Below are 25,265 nucleotides of genomic sequence, written 5' to 3' on the forward strand. Positions count from 1 at the left end.
ATACAAATTAACCTAGGTTGAAATCATTTTAACCTGGATTCATTTTAACAACAAATATGCCTAATACTGAAACATCCTACCTACATGTATGGGACCTACAGTGTATCACTAATAGTATTATTATTATTAATTAAAGAGACTAGTCTTGGAGATTATCACTTTGAAACAAAGTTTCTATTCCTTTATTGCTTGTGAAATATTTCACATAATTTGCATTGCTGACTAAATGAAAAATATTTTTTGTTGTAAGTGAAATTTTATGTAGATGGCTTGGATAAATATTTCACTTTTCCCAAAACATTCTATGCTGCCAAAATACCCTAACCTCATGTTTATTAAAATGTGTAAATGTTTAGTTTCTCAATACTGTGGCAGACGGCCAATTTCTGTGATGGAATATTATTATTTGAGCCAGGAGGATTATAGTATTAGATAAGTTCTCAATGGGTTTTAAGCTCAGCTATCAGAATCAAGGTTCACATTTGGGGGAAAATGTTTTAAGGAGCAACATGCATTTTTTCTGGTTTGTATATTTTACAGGTATGATAAAATTGTCAGCATTTTATAGCTCTTTGAGGGACAACCCTATTGGTTTCATTCCAATAATTTTTCTTTCCTAAGATTTTGCATGTATACCGGTATTTTAACTGCAGAAGTTCCGTTTTGATTTGTGTTTACTCGTAAAATACAAGAAAAGAAAGTTTCTCACATGAGATTGGTACTATACCAACTATATTGTGTTGTTTTGGGGTTCTATTTAAAAGGTATCTCCTGTGTTAGTTAGATGCCTTTTTACAAGATACAGATTTAGGCAAAACAATGCCCAGATACAGTATTAAGTTTCAAATTTGTCTAGCGTTTTGTTGATCAGAAAATTCTAAAATTCCTCTCAGAAAATTATCAAGTTTGCTCCTTTAATACAGATGTACTCCATAAATATTCACATGGGGAAAAAACTGCAGACAAAAATGTTTGATTTACTCTGTTGAGCAAATGCCTGAGATTTTGTCATTAACTTTTTGCATAATCATTACCAGCAATTATTATCGAGTTATCAAGTTTGCTTCTTAATATAGGCATATTCCATGAATATTCAAAATTATGGGAATTTGCCATAAAAATTCATTGTAATTTTGAAACTGTGCACAAAAATGTTTGATTTAACTCAATTTACCTGAGATTTCATCATATTAACTTTTTGCATTTGCATAATGATTACATATGTACCAACAGTTATCCTATTTAGAACATTTAACACAAATGTAGCTTTGCAGCTAATCTGCTATTTGCATTGTTTCAGACAGTTATTGTAAACATAGCAGGTTTGACAGGTGCTTGAATAACCCTTAAATCCCAATAGTGATCAGCAGGAAAGTACTGCTCAGTAGGTTTCATTTGAATGGTCACACTTTAGGGTTTCATCCACGGACTAAAAAGGTAGAATCACCTTGTACAGCATAACAAACAGCACCACAGGAAAGTTCTGCTCAGTAGCTTTCATTTGAATGGTCACGCTTTAGGGTTTAATCCACAGACTCAAAAGTTAAAACCACCTTGTACAGAATAATGAACAGCACCACAGAAAAGTACTGCTCAGTAGCGTTCATTTGAATGGTCACACTTTAGGATAATAATCCACAGATTCAAAAGTTAGAACCACCTTGTACAGCATAACAAACAGCACTACAGGAAAGTACTGCTCAGTGGCTTTCATTTGAATGGTCACACTGTAGGATTTCATCCACAGACACAACAGTTAGAATCACCTTGTACAGCATAATAAACAGCACCACAGGAAAGTACTGCTCAGTAGCTTTCATTTGAAAAGTCACACTTTAGGATTTCATCCACAGACTCCAAAGTTAGAACCACCTTTTACAGCATAATCAACAGCACCACAGCTGCAGTACTGTTTGAGCTAACATGAAGTGTACTTGCTTTTTGCAGAGGAAACTGTGATAGAAGCTGTAGATTTAAATGGAACAAGAGAGTTGGAGAAGCTACCTGAAAGTTTTGAAGGTGAGTATTGTCAAGAACTTAAATTCTAGTCAGGAACTATGTATAAAGCTCCACCCATTCAGCATGGCACAAGAGGCATACATACAAAAAAATTTTTAAAAAAGGCATTACAGTTTTCAGGTGAAAATATATTGTTTCGAGGTGGATGCTTGCTTGACATTACATGTATTAATTATTATTAATTAACCAAACAGACTGTGTCAGAGTGTCATGACTGATACAGTTTCATAGTTTGATGGCCTTGTTAAATATAGCATGGTAAAAGACCTTGCAAATTATTTCAAGTTAATTGTGTTGTGATGACGAGGAGGCTTGCTCAACATTATAATAATACAGTTCTTAACTAAGCAATTAGACAGAGTTAGAAGGTCATGACTGATTCAGTTTCATAGCTTTTAAGACCTTGTGACAATAAAGTGTAGTATACATGTAGTACATTCAACTGTTGTCCAGTGACTTTTGTGAATGCTTGTCTCTTTTGGAAATCCTAATGACTTTCCCTTGAGACTGCTGTAACAAAAAATAAATAATAATGTTTTGTCTGTTTCAATTGGACCCGTGGCAGAATGTTTTGAACATCAATGTCAATACTTTCAATACTTATCAATACTTTCCTTATGTTTTTCTATCATCTAGCAAATTCAATGCAGTTGGAGAATCCTAGAGCTGGAGCTGACTCAAATACAGATGATGTGAAAATTTTAAAAGGTTAGCTATTGATAAATGAATCCTTAGATTCATGGCATAAAGGAAACAACAGCTACCTCACCAAAAGAGTGTTTTTCCAGTTTCTCTCTAGGCCATATTAAAGGGGAAGTATCACGCAAATTTGCTGTCATTTAAAAACCCAAAAATGTTTGTCTGTCAGCAGAAACAAAGAAATAATTGTCAAGTTTGTTATAAATTATCACCCCAGTGCAATAAAACTGTCGATTAGTGCCTTTGGCCAGAGACAGAGTAGGCCAATATGGATTGAAACTTGAAGAATGTTAGGCTAATGTTTTTCAAGTTCTCGCATTTTTGTTTCCAAAATGCGCTAGAACAGATCACGAGTTGTTCCTTTCAAGAACTGAGTTGATTTCTCTCCTCTCATCATTCTAGAATTATTTGGCAGCTGATTGGAGGTCTTATTTCATCATTTTTAACAAAAGATACCAAAAAAACCCATGATAATTCCCCTTTAAGGTTAAGAGGGTTAGTTTGTAAAGAAATTGTATTGCTGCGTTGATGGGGAATGAAAAGGACTGTTTGGTTTTATAAACAGAGTTGATAAGGTAATTTGGCCCCCGTAAAGATAACAGAGATTCGAGTGCTGATGTTTCAAGTATCTTCAAGGTGGCCAGATTACATGTTCCTTGTCAACTCAAACAGTGGAATGTTTGTGTTAACTTGGATGCAGATTTGAATTTTATCAAACTGAGTAAAAGCCATTGCAAGCACATGCAAGTGCTGGTCAAACAAGTGGCTTGACTTACCACAAGTTTTATAAAGTGAAACTTGCAATGATTTGCCACTCCACGTTATTTGTTATTCTTATCAATATAAAAAGGTAAACCCAAATATTTTAAAAGAGTGCATCCTACTTTTTTTATCTCCAGCTCAAGTTGAAAAACTTGAAGGTGAAGTTGGTGATAAAGAGAAGATTGTTAATTCACTTCTTGGTAAGTATATGTAATGGTTGTTTTATTGGACTTCCTGTTCGCGACCACTTGTTCTGACTCTACTCAGTGTGGTACTGGAGTGACACATTCACTTTCTTTCAACAGAACAAATAGAGGAAACGAGGTTACTACATAAAGAAAGCCAAAATGAAGTACTGCTTCTGAAAGGTAATCATCTTCATTTTGTAGCTTTATTAGTCTGCTTACAAATTATTTTATGTTGCACTGCATTGTTAAACCTCAAGTTCATTATAACAGGTACTTTCCATTGATTGAAACTTCTCTCAAGTGTATGTTCGGTATAAGCACTGCAAGCTCACTAACTTGTGACCAGGCAGGTTTTTTTAGTCTTCATGGGAGAGTGACAAAAAACCTCTTCATTTATTTACTCAGCAAGGTACTTACTTAACTAATCAATTTGAAAATGTAGTCATTCTTCTGTAATTTTATCTTTTCTTCTTCTTTTTGTTTGCAATAAAGAACAATTGGAAAAGACCAAGTTAACTGCCCAGGAAGACAAGGAAAAGATTCAGTCACTTGAAGGTAAAAACATTCATCTTGCCATAATTTTTTCATTGTCTTAGATTGTGTATAGGCTCACGTCCCAAACACCCCCAAGGTGAATTTTCTTGATATTTTAATAACTTCTCCCCGGTACTTTTATATGAAAAGTATGAGGACAAGATAGGAGAATTTGTTCTTTGGTATGAGGGGTTTCAGGGTTAAATTTCCTGGGTATTTCTTTCATTTGTTTCTGGTAAGTAAGCAGTTTGTCCTGCAGATGCTTGCTTACATGAAGTTCAACTATGGTTTTTATTGCAGAACAAGTAATGGAGTATCATCTTCAAGCCATTGATGAGTTGTCTTTTCCAGATGATAGTGTGGTGGATGATGTAGATCATCTGGATTCCACTCTGCCAGTTACAAGTAAGACTGTTTGTCAATGTTTGGTTTATCAACAGAGTTGATAACTAAAGGTAGATTGGCCACCGTAAAGAGATTCGAGTGCTGACATTTCAAGCGTTAGCCCTTCGTCAGAGCGAATCAGAGGAATCGCAAAGCGTCAGCACTCGAATCTCTTTACGATGGCCAAATTACCTTTAGTTATCAACTCTGTTGATGAACTAAACATTCCTTTGGAACGATGCAGGACCGCATTGTCTTAGAAACTAAACCCCTTATCTGTTTGTCACTGTCATGTGAGGCCATTGTGATAAATATTATTGATTCCATTATTTGAGAGAGGAAAGCCATGTTTATCTGTGGTTGGTTTGAGGTATATCCCCAACACATGTACGAGAATTGAGTTGGAATTTTTAGGTGCTGATATTTTAAGAAATTAAAAAACACAGTGGAACCCCGTTCGTATGACCACCTTCGGGCTGTGAAAATGTGGTCGTAATAACGGGGTGGTTGGATTAACGAGGTTGTAAAACTAAGGAAATGACTGGACTTTCAATTTGTTCGAGCACAAAAAAAAGATTGGTCGTAAAAACGAGGTGGTCGTAAGGTGTGGTTCCACTCTAACAACAAATTGCTTTATGTCTTTCGTGCAGAGCACTTATTGGGACACTTTCAGATCGGAATGGAATCTAGAAATGTTTGTTTTTGAGGAGAGAAGAAAAATGGAGTACCCAGAGAAAAACCTCTCCGAGCAAAGACAAGAACCAACAACAAACTGAACCCACATATTTATGACTAGGAATCGAACCCTGGCCACATTGATGGGAGGCGACTCCAAAAAAACACAGACCCTAGAAAAGAGTCTTTAGACAAGGAAAGAACACATAATTTCTTAATTGTCAAAATCATGCAATACTTTGCTTTAAATCAAACCTTGTAACTTTTACTTTCATTATCTACATTATGCAGATCATGAAGATGGCCATGTGATTGACAAGTTAGAGGTTAAGAACTTGTTAGAAGAGATGGATCTTGTCAGACGTCTGCATGGTAAGATTGACAAAAGGCATCTTCAAACCACAGCTGTATTTCTTGTTTATACTTGTAGTAACGAAGGAAATGCAGATTATGTTGTACTTAATAAATTATATAATTTTTTTCTGCCAGATCGCATCTGTGAGGTGAAGACCATGGCTGAAGAAAGACACTTGACGATGATCAGATGGTCAGGTGAGATTAAAATTATTTTATGTTCGTCTTAGCAATACAGTACTCTCTTTTACTGTGGTATTCTCTAACGCCCACCATTGCCCGTTCACTTAGCCTGCGAGCAAGCTCTCGGGGAAGAGGCCTAGTTTACATATTGTTCAAATTTCGTTTTATGAAGAAATGAACCCCATCGCCAGAAAGATTACATAAAAATTAGTAAGTTTACCAAGTTTGGTTATGTTTCATTGCCTAGTTACCAGGCTGTGACCTGTCAAAGGTCGCCCAGATTCCATACAAATGCATATCTCTTATTCTGAGATGGCGTCCCCCAGATCCATATACAAAGTCTCTAATTGTTCTGATTTTTGAACGCTTTCTACATGGTTGCAATCTAACGACAGAACCTCTACCTTGATAAACTGACTAATTTTAATGTGATCTTTCTTGTGATGGACTCCAATTTCTGATGAAAATTTAAAAACTCGTCCCCGTCTCCATTTTAATTCCGGAACGAGCAATTTGGAGCACTAGTGAGAATCACTTTGAAGGTATAATGTTTCTAAAATTTGTTGTTATAGACGATGACGTCGACGATGACGATGATGAAATAGTTGCCAATAGCAACAGCAGTGAAAAATCTCAACACGAAGGGGGCAGCCCTGTTCGTAAGTGAAAAATATCTGTTAAAACGATGTATAACAATGACAGTGTCCAAGGGAGGTGATCTTGTACATGTTGCCTGCGTAACAATTTTGAGAGCGCGAAGGCATGACGCGAGAAAAGGACAAAAAATTTTGTTGGGGGAGGGGTGAGGTTCCTTTCCTTCCTCTCCCCTCCTCCCTGCTCCAGTTTTGTTTTTTGGTTGTTTCTTTTTTTAACTGCTACGCGTGCTAGTATTCTTGACGAAGTCTGCAAAATTTAATTCACATAAAACAACATTGGTGCAATTTTAACACTGACTTGACTTGTTTCCTTTGTTTTTAGATCAAAACCGAAATGCCAAGCAGTTGTTACAGGACAGCCTACACAATGTGCAAGACATCAAAGGTAATGAAAGGATCAATTGCAGTATTTACCTGTGTTTATAGAGAGATTTTAGAATCGCGTTTACGGCAGACGACAAACGTGAGATTCGCGTTTACGTTTTCTTGAAGAGTTAGTACACAGATGAGAATAGTGCAAAATAATTCTGGAGTTGATGCTAACGCAAAACTACTCAATTTTCGAAGATGTTTAGTATCTCTTTTCACCACCCTCAGATGCCTTGCCTTTGCTCGGCCTTACCGTGATAGGTGCATATCTGTACAACAGACAACACATCCGTAGATATAGTGTTTCTTGTTCTTCAAACTTCTGTGGCATGCTTCTACTGCAGTGTAGTGTTATCTGTTTAAATGTTGATTAATAATGTTGATAATTATTGTCAATGATAATTTGCAGGAGAATTCATTGAAATCGGCAGAATAATCGACAATGAGCACGAAGAGTCGAAACATGTGCAAGGTACGTGAAAACTTTCTTTATGCATCCCGGGGAATGCCTTCCTCTTGATTGCCGTTTTAAAACATGTGTTGCCCCCCCCCCCCCCACCCAGGGGTGAGCAGGGGGGCTCTCCCCGGAGTCCCCTTTTCCCAGGGATTGCCGAAAGCGTACGGAAGTCCTGTAGACCTTACATCATCGCTTCTTGATTCAGTTGTTGAATTCCCTTAGTCGTGCCCCCCCCCCCCCCCCCAAGGGGTGGTTTCCCTTAGGAATCCCCCTTCCCCTGGGGATACCGAAAACGCGGTGGAGCCGTGACACCCACAACAATAACGGGTGACTTTTTTAATTCTGTGGTTTTTACTCCTTTTGTTTTGGAAATTAGAAGTTACCAAATTGCATGTAATTAAAACAATCAATACTTCAATATTTATTCAATATTTCTTTAAATTCAGTTGTTCCTTTCTGAGAACATGACGGCGTCGTACTGAAATAGCAAATGCAAAGAATTCGCAATAATTGTAAATTCTTGCTTCTTATTACGTCATCGGAAACCGTGGCCAATATTAGAACTAATATCCATTGTTATCCGCGCAAGGTTTGAGGAAATATTGTCTCTTGATTCATTTATGAAGCCATGTGTGACGTTTTAAAATGTTACATCAGTTTGGATACACTGATCAGTGTTTGATGTTGTCAAAGATGCTGTATCATTTGATCCTAAGTAAGGATTTCTTTCTCTGTCAACTTATGGACCATATAGTCAAGTTATGGAGTTATTTTATTAACGTTCGTGGATGACATCGTTACGTTTCCCTTGAGCAACGTTTTCTTGTTGTACCGTATGCTTTGCTGTACAGCCGGGTTGATACGCGAGGCAATCCGATACAAAATTATGTGTGTAACGCTTCCGCTCCTCAACTTGTCTTGCTACAAAAACCTTGTGCTGCGAATTAAAGGAAAAGTAGATTAGTCTTTTGCTTCTGGCAACTTTGCGGCGAGACGCTAAGCAGCGTGTGACATTTATTTAACAGCAATTTTGTCGTCAGCTGTGCGTTGCAGGAAAAGTTCCCTCGTGTAAAGCCACCTTGACTTTTACGCCAGTGATTTTAATTTTTGAGTAGTAATTTCCTGTGATTATATTCTTTTCAAAAGTTTGTAACACAACGTTAGTTCGTTGTTAGAGTAATAAGTTTAGCCGTATTTATCATCTTTTTATTGCAGGGCAATTGAATGACACACAACAAGAACTCAAAGAAAACAACGAGCTTGTCGTGGAGTTGCAAGGTAATTTATTCTCGGAGTTATCGTAGTTGTCTAGTTTCATAGTATATCTATCAGTTTATGTAGTAACAATTGTTCAACGTGTTTCTGGGAAATTGTTTCCAAACAGGTAAGACTTGGTTATGGCCCAGCGAGAGTTCACGTCTTGTTTCTTTATATACCTTCCTCTTCTTTTTGTGGTTGAACGAAAGACGAAAATTGCTGCAAAAAATCTGGAAGTTCTTAGCCCCCAATTTTCCAACTACACTACCCTCCTCAAAAGTAGAGGTCCCCAACCCCCCCCCCCCAAAAAAAAAAAATTATAATGAAGGAAAAAAAAAACAGTAACAACTTTTATTGATTTTAAGGGATGCATGTTACATATTAAGAGTCGATTTGTGTGCTCCATCTCTGTAGCAGTTTTAATTCAAATGGAAGAAAGATCCTCGCAGTTCAGTTGTTAGGATTACTTTTGCCAGTGGATTTAGTTTGTCGCATTTTTACATTTTGTCTTTTAAATGGTAATGATAAACAGACCATACTAACACGAATATTTTTAGTATCTAATGGCACTTTAGACATCACCGTTGTACCAGCACTTTAACCTATTTTGCTTTGTTTCTTGTCACTTCATGTAAGCGTTTTCATTCATCTTATTGCAGAAGAGCTGAAAAATGCCCAGACCTACACAAAAGACTTCAAACAGCAAATTTTAGACTTGAGAGGTATAATTTAGCCGCCATCATCTCACTTTTTTGTTGAACAGTGCGCACGTTTCGTACTATGCACTTAAATAACTGACATTTTACGTTCTAATCTTTTTGTCGTCGGTTGTATCTCAGCCTAAAGACATGGCGCAAAAAACGTGAGCTTAGCGGGTAACAGACGTGAAGTTAGTTTGCACCAAACTTTTATTTAAAAGAAGTTAAGACGGGGTTGGCAAAACCGCGGTCTGAACCGATTTTAACATGAAAAGTTCACCAAATGCACATCCAAAGTTTGAAAGCACTGTTGCCAACCGCGCTACGTTTGATACCAAGGTTACGTTATGCTGAGATGTAACCAACGGCTTGCATTTGTAAATGTTCGTAGGATTCATGTACTGTGTACCTTAATGTTGTAAACTATTGATTTCCAGCCATTATTTTCAAATCGATACTCTTAACTATGTTGCGATCTATACTCTAATGGGATCATTCTGGCATTACGCGTTGTCTTTCAATTGAACTTTGTCTTGCTTTTCAATTTTACAGACAGATTACTGGAGGAACAAGAGTTAACGCGGAAAAAGGAAGAATTTGTAGCCCAGTTAAAAAGTAAGTTAAATTAGAAGTGTATTGTAGAGTCTTTCGAACTTGAACGAGCTGCGGACCCGCGAATCTCGCGAGGAACTTATTCGAAATTTGCACTCTCCACTCGCGCGTCGCGCATTCGTGCAACATGTATCGACATTTTGAGAGGAAAACGAGGGATAAAGGGATTGTGTTGCATTCTAAGAATTGTACGGATTTTGGCAATCGCTTCGTTATCAGCGATAACAAAACAAAAAAACAGTTATAAAACTTCATAAAAATTTTGACTTTCTTTTTGCAGGAGAAATCAATGAACTGTCTCGGGAAAAAGACCTGCTTTCACTGGAAAGAAAATGCGAACATCATGCCACTGAGACCGCCATTAATAATGCGCGAGAGATGCAGAAACAGGCCGCCAAGAGCGCCAAAGATGCTGGCAAAAATAAAGGTACGGTGTGAGAGTGACACGATAAAAAAAATTGGAGGTCTTGTGTTGTTGTTTTCAACTGTATTTTTGTTGTTTTGCTTTAGTGGAGCTGAGCGCAGTTACGGAGGATAACAAGGTGCTTAAACAAAGAATACAGACCCTGGAAAGCGAACTGAAAAAGTGAGTATTGATATTAAATACTTGCTTTCGTCGTTAATGTAATTTGCCCGTGGAAAGTACATGCTTTGATGGGCCGAATGTACTTCTGAGATCAGAAAATGTTTGGCTATAAATTGGTTAGGCCCAGTCGAGGCGCATCGTTTCATTAGCGGCGAAATCAAACCGCACCAACGCTAGTCGACTGTTAGGAAAGTGTTTTACTTTTATTTTGTGTTTATTGGCTGATTTTTTCCAGTCTTCTTAAGGGTTGAATGACATTCGACTCGCTTAAATTATTGTCATGGAGGGAAAGATACATTTGTTCGATACTGGGTAGCGTTTCTCAAACGTGGACGTGCAGAGAGGCAAGAACGTTTATGGAAGTTGGGGCCCGGGGAATGGAATACCCGGTATAGGGGGTGGGGGGGGGTTCAGCACTCCCTCTCACCCTCCCCGCCACCCTGCTCCACGATTCTTTGTTTCATCGTGCTTATATTCCATGACTTCAATGTTTTCAGGTATCGCCGGGAAAATAACCGCTTGACAACCGATCAGTCTAGACTCCAGGCCACGTACCGTGAGGTTGAAAACCAGAGCAAATTTTTAACAGAAAAAATCGCGCGGCAACAGGTTTGTGGAAGTTTTGACTATTGCTTGAGATTCGCTATCTTCTGTTTAGTTCAGTCAATAGCATGTGCTGTTTTTGTACCGCAGACAACGCTGCAAGGCAAGATCGAAAGGGAAATAACCGAGAAAAAACTCACAGAAGATCAGGTAAACAAGATGGATGAGAGCTAAGCCTTTTATTTCGAGGAGTCACGAAAATCGGATTTGCGTTGTTCCTACAAACAGCTGAATTTTCGTCACCTTACATGTATAGTGTTGCTGTCTGCGACAGTCGCTGCCCGTATTTTCCCGCTAAAACGTGCAGCCCGCGTTTTCCCGCGAATATGTGCCGTCCGCACTTTCCCTCCAAAATGCGCCGACTGCGTTTTCCCGCTTTTATATACTGCGGCTAAAATAGCTTTTCATAAGCTAAGTACGATTATTTTTGGTAGCATTGAAAAGTTAACCATTAGATATGGTTCTTCTATTTCAGGCTAGTGCTCTCGAAGAGAGACTCCGTGAAACTGAAGGCAAACTTAAGGAAAATCAAGAAGAAGCTCAGTCGAATATACAACGACTAAATGATGCTAATTCTCAGTTGGTGAGTCTCTTAGATATTAGAGACGTTTCCTACCTTAAAGGTGATATTACAGGGAACAATTTTTGACCGCGCGCGGACAACTTTTAACGCAGCATTTAGTTGTAGCAACGCGTTGCAAGGCTTTGAAGACAGATCAAAAATTTGCAATGTGTTGAAGTAGAAAATTGCTTCGTTGAAAGTTGTCCGCGCCATGTCACACGATAACAACTATTGCTGCGTTAAAGTTGTCCCGTTCACTTGAGGGAAAGGGTCTTGGTGAAATGCTGTATCACGGGACCGGACAGATCATGTGAAAAGGAACAGTTTGATTTGCCTTTGATTAACTTGTTAAGGATTGCATTTGTTTGGTGATTGATGCAAGCTCAGTATCTTTAACTTTCTGTGAGGCATTGAATACGTTTATTTGTTGGTAAATAGAGATGGTAAATTCTAAGCTCGAAAGTGTAATAAGAAATATGTTGTGTTCAACATTTCACGAGTCCTCAGCTGCAGGAATCGAATCCACAGGCTCAGACCACGGTAGTGTTTTTCTTTGTTTTCTCTTCATTAATTATCAATGACTTTGAGAAGCGATATTGAAGCGTGTGTACCATTGTAGCTAACAAAGTCATTTTTGCTTGTTTGTTTCTTGTTTCAGTGGACGTACATTTTGGCCGGAGTCGTGGCGCTCATCGCCTTCATTGTGGCGGTTGCCCTCGATCTTGTTGAACTACACCCAGGAGGTCGCGCGCGTGGTTTGTGGAGTTAACGAATGTTTTATGATGTAGTTAGCGTCACTTTGCAACCAAGTAGCCACCAAGATGTTTGATTCTTGAGATAAAAATTATTCGAGAAGAAAGATCGAAACAGCTTGTGAATACTGCCCGTCACCTGTCATCTTATCCCTTGTATTACTGGGTTTAGTGGTAGAGTTTCCTTCTTGGATAGGTGTTTGTCCCAACCCCTACCCCCCTCGGTAATTTTTGTCACTTCCAAATCGGCGATCGCTAACCCGAGGTACATGCCAGAGGCGTGTCTTTCGCGCATGACTATGCGTGAACAATGTCCCGAACGCACAAGATGAGAAAGGTGATCAAAATCTTCTCCTTATTACGGGTCACCTTTATTTTTCTCGCGCGGTCGTGGCGTTCCTTACTCAAGGTTTTGCGCAAAAGAAACGTCGGGTTTGCGATCGCCGATTTGGAATGAAATCTTGGGATTAAATACAAGGGAAAGACAGCATTGCTGACAATCCGCATCATCTCCTCCCGATTTGTAGCATTGACATCAATATTCTGATATAGTGAATGTGTAGGCGGGGAATAGCAGCAATGTGGCAAGATCTGACAAGGCTGTTGTATTCACAAGTTATTGTCTTATCTTTCGAGGAAGACGATTTCTATTCACACAAGAATTTTCAGCACATCAACTTAGCACATCTGAATGCCTATTTTAGTCGGTATTCGTCAATCTTTGAACTGCAGAATACATTTTATATTACAGAGGAATTACACCGTTTTGAAATACTTGTTGTCTCGAGTTCTCGTTGTTGAATGCCCGTTATAACCACTGATTTCCTGGGATTGTGCTTCATCACAATTTTGTTTAGTCCTGTTAACAGTTCCCAGGAAATGTTTACCTCAAACTCGTTTGATTTGTTGTCCAACAGCAATTTACGAGAATACGATTAAGGCGAAGGAAGTAAGGTCGGTTTTTGTTGGGGAAACATTTTTATTGCGACCAGTCTTCTGCTCTCTTTCCTGGTACGCAATCTCGTACCCAGGCTCTTTGGCCAGCGGTTTATCGCAAGGAGAGTCTACTGGCGACCAACCGCTGGCCAAAGAGCCTGAGGACTCTGGGTACGAGATTGCCTGGTGCGTGGAGGGGAACCAGCGCGCGTGAGGGAAAAACTTAACCGCGCAACAGTATCTACCTATGGCTCAATTTTCTTCCTTGTAAGCGCAAGTTCCTTTCCTGTTTCGTGTTTGTAATTTCAATAACCACTCCCAGTTCACATTAAGATTCTCCTTGTATTACAAGTCAAATGTGTAAATTTATTATATTAATTTGAATCAAACTTTTTATTACAAGATCGAATATCTCAAAAAATATTCCAATATGGTTTTTGTATGTTTTATAGTTAGGATATTTCCTGGCCTGCGTGGCGGGCGCATGAAATATATAAGCCGCGAAAATGAGCGCGGCGCGCAAGGGAGGGAGCCCCTCGCGTGTCTCCCTCCCTCGCGCGCCTCGTTCTTTCTCGCGTCCTATCTATCATGCGCCTGCTACGCGGGCTAGATATTTCCCTTGCCACTTAATCGACAGTTTTTAGTTTGTTTTCTATCTCTGCTTTCCAGAGTGGTTAGTTTTGTATTTCATTGTTTCCAGGTAGCTACAGATAAGTTGAATAATCTCTGAAATCGCCGTTTTGCAGCGCTTTATTTGTTGTTATTCAATCGTTGTACATATGGGTCATGGAGTTCTATATTTATGACTATTGGATTATCGATTTGTTATCGATTTCGAATTAAAACAACTGCTGGCTCGGATGAATTGTAACATGACTGTTTTTATCAGCCTTTAACAATGGGGCTTGTGGATAAGGGGAACTCCTCCTCCCCCCACCCCACTCACTGTTAGGCTTTGTAAGAGACCACATTTTGTGCAGACGCTTTGACTCTCACTAAATTGTCTCATGAGCATTCGGCTTTCTGACGTATAAATGCTTCCAGCACTCGAGCTGACGCTGTTGTGGAACTCCTTTCATTTGTAATGTTTGAATGTACTTCAAAAATAGGCCTCATCACAGTTTTCGACGCCATTTTGACAAGTAGGCAAACAGGCTTGAAATAACAGTGTTTGTATGGAAATCCGATTTCAAATAACGTTCATAAAACATCGCTTCTGAAAAATGCATGGCACTAGGAAAAGGATTTCAAGAAAAAAATTGTAGGGAAGTAGCTGTGTCAGAAAGCGCCCAGTCGTGTTTTGAATTTCCATACATTTGTCTGTATAGCGAACCAGCCGTGAACTGCTACTAAAAATAGTTCGTGGGAAAAAATGCAGGAAAATGTATGGAAAGTTCAAAACACAACTGGACGCTTTCTGGCACAGCTACGTCCCTACAATTTTTTTCTTACATCCTTTTCCTAGTGCCAAAAGTTTCCAATTCTTGAATTTTTCACAAGCGATGTTTTATGAAAATTATTTGACATCGGATTTCCATACGAACACTGTTATTTCAAGCCTGTTTGCCTACTCGTCAAAATGGTGTTGAAAACTGTGATAAGGCCTATTGACAAATTCAGTTGGAAGTATCCATTGTAACTAACGCCATCGGAAATGAATTCTTTGGCGTCCAAATGACATGAACAACGATTTAAACGCCATTCTGAAGTAATTTCAATGTTAAACTCATTGACCGTTCCGCTTGTTTTTTTTTTTTTTTCTCGAGGCCTCTTAAATGATTGTCGCGTCATTTCGGCGGTAGGGATTGGAAACCAGTCCTGACAAACGTACTCAAAATTCGGCGGGTCACGTGCCCGAAGCCTCCAATGCTCCGATTCCGAGGTCGGGTTTTCTCGGTATTTCCGATCGCGTGCCGAGACTAGTGCAGGTTCTGGATAGTTCTCGAACAAGCGCAACATAAAACAGTCAACATCATCACTTGTTGTCGTAACGTTAACAGTAACGCAAAGCATTGGATAAAACGGTTTTGTCACTCAGTACGTTGTTTGACGTAATACTCATCCACTGTAGCACATGACCACCAATCATACAAACGACTCGGGCAAATAGACGAGCCCCTGTTGGCTTGAGTAACGCGAGCTTCGACTCGGTGTACTTGAAACTGGCGTGAAATAGTCCCTACTGTATGGCAAAAGATCAAAACCCGCCTCTAAATAGCCATTGTGATGGCATGTACAGACAGGTGAAGTGTCCACTGTAACGTAACTATAGGTATTCGGGTGATCGGGTACATAAGACAGAGGTTTATCCTCCAATAAAATGCCTTCATCCAGGTAGTTAAATTGATAGTGCTGTCTTGAACAAGGCATCTTCTTTTTCCTTCTCCTGCGCGTGCTTGCTGTAGCGACGGTGCTGACTGTCGTGGAATCTGCGCTCGCTGCGGTCGACGTTTCAAGTTCGAAACCGCTATTGTGTTTGCCCAGCGGTAACGAGCCTCCGTTGCTCATGGCAACGCCTTTAGGGTATTTCTTCGCTTTTACGTTCTCTTGTATAATTTGTTCGTCAATATTGCTGAAGAAAAATAAGGCAGAGGCAACAGGTCAGAATTAAAGTTCTCACCAATTACCGCAAACATGCCGTGTTATTGGAAGAAAAACCGAAACTGATCGTGACCAGCCCTGCTGTGACAAGTTTTTTCCCAGGTTCATTTTTCCCGCGCTTGGCACCGGTTACATGTTTTCCCGCGCTTGGCATCAGCTACATGGTTTTGCTTCAAGTTGGGATTGCGTTTAATTATTCCGCTTCGTCCGTTTTGTCCATCTTGATTTTGGCGTCATTTAATCCAAAAAGCAACGAAAAAAAACTACAACTAACAAAGATTATAAAAGAGATTATCAAGGGTAGAGTTACCTTCGTAAATGCCTGTCATATATTAAGAACACGACAGCAAGAAGCCATATCACCAGGAACAGCAGTGGAATGAGTATCATAGCAACGGCTTCGCCACCTGACACCTGTTTAAACAGGAAAAACTAGTTATCGACCCTTCTTTTTTAAAGCGCAAGAAAAAAAAAATCTCCCACGGATACAAATCATTAAATAGGTGGGTGGTCTGTTGTTAATCTTACCTTGAGTATTCGTGTGACGTCTTCAACATTGTCCGGGTCAAAGAAACATGAAAATGTTTTATTGGGCTGAAAGAAAATTCACAGAAGCAAAACTTAAAACTTTGTAAGTTAGTGGCAGATAAAGAACTTAACTTAAGTACGCTTCAAAGAACATGTTATTTTTCCTCGACTGTGTGATTTCCACATCTCTGTAAAACGAATTTCATCGACTTCGGGACCAGAGGTAAGCAATTAAGTTTGCATGGAATTGAAATTCGATCGTCAATTTTCCCTCACAAATCGATCACTCAAAATGGCCTTTGAGAGCTCCGAGAAGCGATAAAAACACAAGGGAAGACACCGTGTAAGCTTTCTCAGACTTAATTATAATTGTTGCAGGTTTTCCACGAAAAAAATGTCGATTATTTTTCGATCGAATTTTCAGCTCCCTGCAAATTCTTATATATATCTGACACCAGTTTTGTGTTTTCCTTGCAATTTTTTTTTTTTTTTTTGGCCTTTGGCACCGGTTATATTTTCTCTCTTGACCAGCTGCAATAATTCCCGCGCTTAGCATCGGTTGCAGTGTTTCCTGCACTAAGCACCGGTTGCAGTGTTACCCGCGCTAAGAACGGATTGCAGTGTTTCCCGCGCTAAAAGCCGGTTGCACTACTACTCGCGCTAAAAACCAGTTGCAGTGTTTCCCGCGCTAAGAGCGGATTGCAGTGTTTCCCGCGCTAAAAACCGGTTGCACTACTACTCGCGCTAAAAACCGGTTGCACAACTACTCGCGCTAAGAACCGGTTGCAGTGTTTCCCGCGCTAAGAACCGATTGCAGTGTTTCCCGCGCTAAAAACCGGCTGCACTGCTTCTCGCGGTAAGAACCGGTTGCAGTGTTTCCCGCGCTAAGAACGGTTGCAGTGTTGCCTGCGCTAAAAACCGATTGCACTACTGCTCGCGCTAAGAACCGGTTGCACTGTTTCCCGTGCTAAGAACCGGTTGCAGTTGAGAGACTTAGCATCGCGTATACGTGTAACGTGAACGGCTAGAATGACCACGATTTTCCCGCCATTTTTCGCGTTTGCCGGTTGCGTTTCTACGTGAAAACAGGCTATTTCGCATTTGCCGTCTACGTGAGAACTACGTAAGTATTTCTTCTTTTTTTTGTACATATAGGTAGTTAATTGTTGAAAACAAGTACCCCAATAATTTTCCCGGCAAGTCATACTAGGGCAAATAAGGTTTCACGTTTAAAAAACCTTCATAACTCACTCCTTACCGCACTTTTCTTTATGAACTCACCACAGTGAGTCGCAAAACAGCTTCATCGAAACTCGCAAAATCAGCTAAAGTCTAAAGGTTCGCGCTGTTTTACGTTAAACGGCAAGGTGACGTTTGCCGTTTCACGTTAACGCGATGCGAAATCTCTATTGTTTTTCGCGCTTCGAACCGGTCACGGCACTGTTTCCCGCGCTAAGAACCGGTTGCAATATTTCCTGCGGTTAGCACGGGTGGCTATATTCCCGCTCTTAGCAACGGTATTAAAGTTTCCCGCTCTTAGCACGAGCTGCAATATTTCCCGCCCCTCAGCAAAGGCTGCAATATTTCCCGCGCTTAGCACCAGTTGTAATATTTCCCGCTTTTAGTACCGATTACAACGTTTTCCGCGCCTAACCTAAATTTCGCTCTTGCCATTAGGCTTCTTTCGATATATTAAAATTCAAGTTTGAAATGAAGCTTAAAGGACACAACACAAACAAAGGAAACTGAATAACCATGTTTATTCATTTCAGTTGTTTGTGTCCTCTAGGCCTCGCAGTCAAGATGAATTTTAATATTTCGAAAAGACTCTATTTCGGCCGCTATGAGCGTGTGAACAAAGGATTATTATATTTCGGCCACAAAATTAATTATCCGCAAACTAATTCCGATATCTTTGAATCAGACTTCTTACCGTTCCATACAAATCCATGTACGTTCGACTACAATCTTCAGCCGACAAATCGGAATTCCAAGCACACTTGCTGTACCTGCCAAACAAGTCGCTGTTTCCGAAGGTAAATGAACACTTCAAGAAACCAAAAGAAAATAACTTTTTAAAAGGATGGTTTCAGTTAAGCTTTAAAGGAGTTTTACCTGCCAACCGACAACGGTTTGACTTTAAGGACGATGCTTACTAATACCGAAGTATTTTTGCGCGGTTTATGACTCTGTGGAAAAAGCAGATCTTGGCAAGGGTTATTGAAATCCAGAAAGAAAATTGGGGATAACCATGCATTTGTTAGAAATTAGTAAGCAACAATTATTCGAAAAAGCAGTAAAATACAAAGCAATGTGTGGCGTTTTTTTCCAAATTGAAGCTTTATAATCTCTCCGAAAATGCATGGTTACCCCCAATTTTCATTTTGGTACCAAGAGCACTGGCTAAGTCCTGCTTTTTCCGCATGGTTTTAAACCCTGTGTTAGTAGACACCATCCATAGGAAACCGCAGTATCACGAGATGCGCAGAACGTATGCGCAGTAACAATAGCAGGCACCGTCCTTAAACATCTGACCAACTGCTCTATGGCTAATGCCTAATCTCGTACCCAGATCTCACTCTGCAGTTTTGGAAATGACCGTGAGAGATCGGGGTACGAGATAAGGCGGGATTTAGATTAGCACATAGATAAGAATAGTGCAAAATATTCTTGCCTTTGACACTAACTCAAAACTACTTAATTTTATTGAGAAACTAAGAACAGCAAGCGGCAAATGTACGATAAACATAGTCACGTGGTCATTTCTGCCGTTCGCCGTGAACGCAATTCTGTACTTGTGTCAGCGACAGTGCCTTCTTTCATTACATCATTTCGTTATGTGCATCTCGAGATGGTCTGAGAAATCGGGTCTTTTATAGACAGTGCTTACTAATACAAAGCTATTTTCTACGCCGTTTATAATTATGCGAGAAAAGTCGATCTTAGTAAGGGCTGTTGGGATCCAAAAAGAAAATTGGGAGTAACCACGCATTTGGCAACTAAGACTTCAATTTGGAAAGAAAATGCCATACATCGTTCTGCATTTTAAAGCTTTGTAGGGGAGAACTCTCTGAGAAAAACCTTTCGAATGAGAACCAACAACAAACTCAACCCAAAAAAAGTATTCGAATGACAAGAGATAGCATTTCTTACAATAACTGTCAGAATTCCCCCGGGATAATTGGCTCGAAGCTATTGTCTATTTGTTAAATAGATCATAAAATGAGCCATAACTAAAATGCTCACAACTTGGCAGTGAGTCTTGAACATTTTATGACATCATTTCATGGTCCGTAAAAGTAAAGACCATAGAAAACTGCCGTCGATTTGTTAAATGGACAAGTTTGATAATGCTCTGTTTTACTTCTCAGTGTGAGAAGCGATTTACATTCTCTTACCTTTTTGCAGTGAGCCAAAGCTTGTTCGTTCTCCATAAGAACGGCCTCAAACTCTTCATCGTTCACACTATAGGTAACCTGTTGAGCCAGATTAATCAAACTAAGAACAGCTGAAGTTTTACTCTAATTTTTCCATCAAAAAGCCACGATAGCTCAGGCCAGAAGCTAGCCGGAGTTTCTCGGTAGAATCCCAGCAAAAAGTAGTTTTGTACAAACGGATCGGCTAAAAATTGTTCAATCACACGCATGAACGTCTGACTAAGGGAAGTGGTAAAAACTACCATACTCGAACAGGACCCACCAAACCACAAAATAAATGCATGGTGGTCTATGCCTGCATCCCCCCCCCCCCCCCCCCCCACCGCCCCCCTTCTCAACCCCAAAAGATGGTGTCTTTATTGCATAGCCAATGGCAGTAAAAACTAACAATGAGATTCAAACCCCACTTTTCTTGTTTTTCTAGCAATGCTGACTCTTGCTAGCTGAATATATCTGTGTCGGTAATGATCATGAGATAGGTGGTGTCTTCGATAACCCCCCTCTTCGAATAAATTTTTTTATGACCAGTTCCATAACTTAATTCTGAGGGCCGCTCTAGTCCCGTTAATTTTTAAGTGGTATACTGAAGGAGATTACCCAGCATCATCGTTGCAATGTGTTTGCCAAGTTACTTACTATTATTTTGACGCAGGGTTGGAACTTGGCTGTTCTGTAGCTACAAGATCCTTCTTCTGTCGTCTCTGTACGGTTCACACGGCATTGCGTGGACATTAACCCTCTACCTGTAATGGTAATGGTAAAAGCAATGGCAGTTGCCATTGCGTCGAGTTTTGAAAACGGACTTTGAGAAAGTCTAGTGAATCATTTGCTCTACACTGGTGTAGGCGCTGGTCGACCACAAAGTGCTCGACTTTCAAAATACAAGAGGCCTAAGTCCCGTCTAGCGTCTACACATGGATGCGCTTTGTTCCAAAACGGAGAAAACTGTGAACTTTTTCGCGTTCACACGATCTTTTTCAGATTGTTTTACCTGCACACATCAGAACGATACGAATACCAGCTTCTCATTGCGCATGCCTACAGCAAATCACATGACCCGTGGTTTTTCAAAATTCTGTTTTTGATATCTACACGGATTCATTATCACCAGATTTCACTCTGTGGAAGATTTTCAAAAGTTTGACTCTTGGATGTTTGTTCTTGTTGTGGACTATAAAAGAGCAAAGAAAAGTACAGCATACTAAAGCTTTTGCGGCAAAACGGGATTTTGCGTTCAAACATGTTGTCAATTTAAATACGAGATCTTAATTTAATTCTATCGAGACTTAAAAGCCTTCTCTTGCACATCCTGTTTATAATCTTGATATCGCAAGAATATTTGAACGTCTACGAGGAAACCAATACAAGTTGTAAAAACAATACGGTATTCATCAGAAAATAGATCAAATTACAATAGAAATCGAAAAACCATGTTTCGAAGAAGTTGAAAACATCTGAAACTTTGCTGAAGGATTGAATCTGTTTACAGACACAAAGGTCGGTCGAAAATGACAGAGAACAGACTGAAGACGTGACACTGTTGTACATTGTACGACATTTTCAATATATCTTTGACAAGGCTCCCTGAAGCGTCGATTTAGCAAATTGACATTCGCCAATTGTTTGGCAATGATGCGATGAATTTGCAAAGAAAGGAAACGTTTATATTACTGCGAAACAGCAAGATTTCTAAGCGATAGATATTTAGCTGATTAACTTGGTCAGAAATGTAATATTCACAATTAAAACACAAATTGTGAGTACACTCGCGTGGGGTGACATTAACTGCAACCTAGCGCGCTTTCAAGAGGGTATTAAAGAAAATTTGGAGAGCTTGGCGATGAAAGGAAACAAGTAAATTATGAATACACACGCTAAATTAAGGGGAAAATTGCCTCTATTTTAGAGGTTTCAGATTTTAAGGATGAGTTTATTTGCAAGCTAATTTTGATCTCGCAATGACCCACATTTGTCACTTTTGTGAACCGGTCTTTCCAAAGGTGCCCGCATTGTTGAACGATCGAGGTGTCCAGAAAAAGAATTTCGAGTCATTTGACTCTAATCTCGCAGTACATACACCTTGAAGAGTTTAGCGAGATGTAAGTTTACACAGCCATAAGATCGCTTGATTATTCACTGCAAATTGCGAGCATGTTTACAGAATTGGACTCAACTATCTGCCAAGGACACGCGCGTCTTTTAACACAAATCTCTCATCACAATTCAAAGAATCGCTTACCTTGAATGTAAGGCTGCACCACATAAATTCCGATCAATATCAACAGGATGAAGACTATTATAACGCACGGAAGACAAAAACATAACGGGCAACGCAATCTGTCGGCAATATCTTCTCGCAAAAGTTCGTGTTTACTCATTCTTGTGCGTCGTTCGGTTCGCACGTCAGTTTTATCCCACCTTGACAAGCGCGGTTGTTGTGGTTGAGGAAGGTTATCTGGACGAACAAAGCTCGCCATTTTGAGATCAACTTCCCGCAAATGCCGGTTTTAAACGCTTTGATTCCAAATCCAGTCGTTTCACAGTAAATATGTTGAAATTACGAATTCATTATGCGTTCAAATGTCATCGCTGTTAAGCTTTTGTGAAGTGCTTGAGAGGTCCCAATGCAAACATTTCATTGGCGAATGGCATAATAATTAATCGCTCAACACAAACAGAAAATTTAAAATTTAAATGAGTTTAACTACAATGCGGTCACGTTTTTAATTGGTAATTGATTCTGATGTTTCTTGAAATGCTGAAGGAAGTTTCTAAATAAATACTGAAACAGTTCCTTATACTCGGCAGCTTCCATTCGAGTTTTATTCACAGATAAAATAAAACCCTTGAACTTAAGGTTTTTGTTGCAAAATTGGCCAAGATTTTTTCAACAAAGAATAAGGTTCATTTAGCAAAAGTTAATTAAACACTAACAAGATAATAAGCCCAATATTGTATAGTACAGGAGCCCCAAGGGTATTATTTTAAGCCGAAATACTAGTAAGCCCTCGGGGTAATCTTAGACGGTATGCGACACAATACAATTGTGACAAATCAAATGTCAATTATCATGTTAAGGGCGTTTCTTCTTTTCTGGAGTGGTTTATCTTGTGTTTCTTGACCTGCTACTAGCCTGAATTTCAGCTGTCTCCTCCTCGGTCGCACAGTTAGAGAGTAGCACCACACTCTACTTTGTAGGGTAGTGGAGGGTAATACGACTTCTTTAACTGAACGATTGCGTGGGGGCTCAATCAGAGACACAAGTAGGAAACAGCCGGCATCCTCTACTCTCTCCTCCCTTCTTTATGAGGGAGAACGAGTGTAAATACGAGCTGGCGGAGCATGGGAACAAGCGTGAAGCGAGGGCTTGTGGGAAGGAGAAAAGTGAAGCGGTGCTTCGAGAGGATGAGCGGGGACGAGGCGGGGAAACAGCTGAAATCCAGGTTATTAAACCTGATGTTTGTCCATAGTTAGCTGCATGACGCTGAAACGGATGTGTGGAACGTTCCTCGTGATACGTACACTGCAAGTGGATTTATGGTAAACGCCGGCCATGGGACTTTACGCCAGGGCTGAAGGTACAAGATTGTCTGGGCGGGTCGCCACAGTTACTGGAAACACTTGGCTAAAGAAGTATGCACCTGCGCATGTGCGAACTCTTTTTTACCATTATATAGTCTTTGGTCTCATCAGCATTTGGGAGAAATCATGATAAACACAGAGAAAAAATGTTTCAAAAATGTGGAGGCTCGTTACCAGAACTCGAACTAATCAGTTGAAGGGGAACTACAACAACCTGGTTCCCAGGGTCTCTCTCTCACTCGATCCGGGCAACGGGAAGAGGAGAGACCCTGGGAACGAGGTTGAGGAAACGACCAATAAACCCGAGACTGAAACAATCTATTTGATTTACTAAAGATTTTGTTTCCTGAAACTCATTCAGGATCCAAAATGAATTTTCAAAGACACATGAGCTTTCGACTGCCTCAAAAACCTTTCAGTCAAGTAATGGAGTGAAACGTTTTATCACGTGACTTGAGCTGGTGACAGTCACGTGACAAAATATTCAAGTACTGATCGATGGAATTTCATAACTGCTATCTCGATTAAGAGTGAGCAGGAGCCCAAGAGATAATCTATCTCATTAACATCATCAACATCATCCTTCCAAACAAAAAATCCCTAAAACTGACTTTTCGAATCAGTAAAGCTCACCAATTGGAGGATTGCATGTGACGTTATGGGGGCTACGTTGGTGGTTAAGGTTAGGAACAATTAGATTTTTCTCCTCTGGGAGTTAATTTCCATTTTTTGCAAACTATGTGAGCAAATTTTCTTTTGTTTTGTCCACCGACATGGCGGCAATGCAAGCTACCAATACCACAGTGAATTAGAATTTTTTTTTTTTTTTTGCATACACGAGCTTTGTCCATCCGGGTAATGTCTCTCCACGTGAATGAACACTGTCACCTGTGATCATTTTAAACCAATGAGACCAGGAGAAATTTAGTGCTAAATCATAAGTCGCCATACGACAGAAACCGTGTTAGAGCTCAGACTGTGTGGACCCCATCTAGCCAACCTTTGGTTTTTAACCTCGTATCCACTGCCGTTTTCACAAATACTTGGGTTTTTTTTCTGTTACCAACGTGTTTCGTAAGCTTGTAGACGCACTCCAAACTGAACACGAACATCCAATCTAAGTCCACAAATTGCAAGAAGAACAACAGCAACTTTATTATATTACAGGCAGATAAATCAATACAAAAATACTTCCGGCTTCCGAATGCAGTTAACTAATCGGGGCGGCGGAAGAAGAAAACAAGAAATTTCAAATATTGTACTAGATAAAATTGTAACTTAATTACAACACTTGCCGTAACAAGTAAGGCGAAATATAACTTACATTGTAAATACTAGTTAATTTTAGGAGACAGAAAATATACAAACCATAGAGCTATTACAGTACATTGATAATTTGATTGATCTCAAGATAGTCATTGTATTTTATGAGATTTTCCGTAGTCTTGATTTAAGATTCTTTTGTAAAGTAACTTTAGACAAATTGCGGAATTCTACAGCTGCCGTTACACGTTGAAACTTTTAGCTGAAACTTGTGTGCAACGGCGCTGCGTTTCGTGCAACTTTTTCGAACTTCCGTTGCGAGACAAGTTTCACGAAAAGTAGAACCGCTTTCTACTTCTGCAACGGTTCGCCACGGTCGCAGTGGTGAAAAAACAAGAGTTTCACCGTGTAACACTACTTTGTGATACTGGTTTGGCAGCACCGTTGCACACACGTCAGTTTCAGCTAAAAGTTTCAACGTGTAACGACGACTAAGGGTACAACATAATTCATACCGCATTGCGAAAGCGCACTTAAATGAACTTAATTCCAACAACTTTCTCATTTT

General features: G+C 39.8%; 2 protein-coding genes across 5 annotated transcripts in view; one reads left to right on the forward strand and one right to left on the reverse strand.

Annotated features, from left to right (window-relative positions):
• The window catches only part of LOC146485846 (uncharacterized), a 26,703-nt gene extending 12,556 nt beyond the window's left edge, over positions 1-14,147 (forward strand). The window contains exons 14-33 of one of the 3 annotated variants that reach the window (XM_085102804.1): positions 1,948-2,019; positions 2,656-2,727; positions 3,618-3,680; positions 3,786-3,848; positions 4,161-4,223; positions 4,503-4,607; positions 5,553-5,633; positions 5,751-5,813; positions 6,371-6,457; positions 6,777-6,839; positions 7,233-7,295; positions 8,496-8,558; positions 9,197-9,259; positions 9,788-9,850; positions 10,128-10,274; positions 10,358-10,433; positions 10,931-11,042; positions 11,127-11,186; positions 11,512-11,619; positions 12,257-14,147. In XM_085102804.1, the coding sequence (XP_084958930.1) occupies positions 1,948-2,019; positions 2,656-2,727; positions 3,618-3,680; positions 3,786-3,848; positions 4,161-4,223; positions 4,503-4,607; positions 5,553-5,633; positions 5,751-5,813; positions 6,371-6,457; positions 6,777-6,839; positions 7,233-7,295; positions 8,496-8,558; positions 9,197-9,259; positions 9,788-9,850; positions 10,128-10,274; positions 10,358-10,433; positions 10,931-11,042; positions 11,127-11,186; positions 11,512-11,619; positions 12,257-12,367 (1,598 nt within the window). In that variant the 3' untranslated portion in view covers positions 12,368-14,147. Of the gene's footprint in view, positions 1-1,947; positions 2,020-2,655; positions 2,728-3,617; positions 3,681-3,785; positions 3,849-4,160; positions 4,224-4,502; positions 4,608-5,552; positions 5,634-5,750; positions 5,814-6,370; positions 6,458-6,776; positions 6,840-7,232; positions 7,296-8,495; positions 8,559-9,196; positions 9,260-9,787; positions 9,851-10,127; positions 10,275-10,357; positions 10,434-10,930; positions 11,187-11,511; positions 11,620-12,256 lie in introns of all 3 variants that reach the window. The other 2 variants (XM_085102803.1, XM_085102805.1) reach the window with 2 other exon arrangements.
• LOC146485847 (uncharacterized) lies at positions 12,570-22,479 on the reverse strand. 2 transcript variants are annotated; one of them, XR_014862068.1, is made up of 8 exons: positions 22,092-22,479; positions 20,489-20,595; positions 19,814-19,891; positions 18,349-18,462; positions 16,416-16,481; positions 16,198-16,301; positions 14,899-15,858; positions 12,570-14,397 (listed from the first exon to the last, which is right to left on the reverse strand). XR_014862068.1 is itself a non-coding variant. In XM_085102810.1 (7 exons), exons 1-7 carry the CDS (start codon positions 22,327-22,329, stop codon positions 15,372-15,374), a joined length of 1,194 nt encoding a protein of 397 aa, XP_084958936.1. In that variant the 5' UTR covers positions 22,330-22,479; the 3' UTR covers positions 12,570-15,371. The 2 variants fall into 2 exon arrangements, 1 of the variants encoding a protein (XP_084958936.1); XM_085102810.1 differs by having other exon boundaries at positions 12,570-15,858.
• Between the last annotated feature and the right edge of the window lie 2,786 nt (positions 22,480-25,265).

Source organism: Pavona decussata, unplaced genomic scaffold (assembly GCF_977016875.1).
Source record: "Pavona decussata unplaced genomic scaffold, jaPavDecu1.1 SCAFFOLD_24, whole genome shotgun sequence".
Taxonomy (NCBI): domain Eukaryota; kingdom Metazoa; phylum Cnidaria; class Anthozoa; order Scleractinia; family Agariciidae; genus Pavona; species Pavona decussata.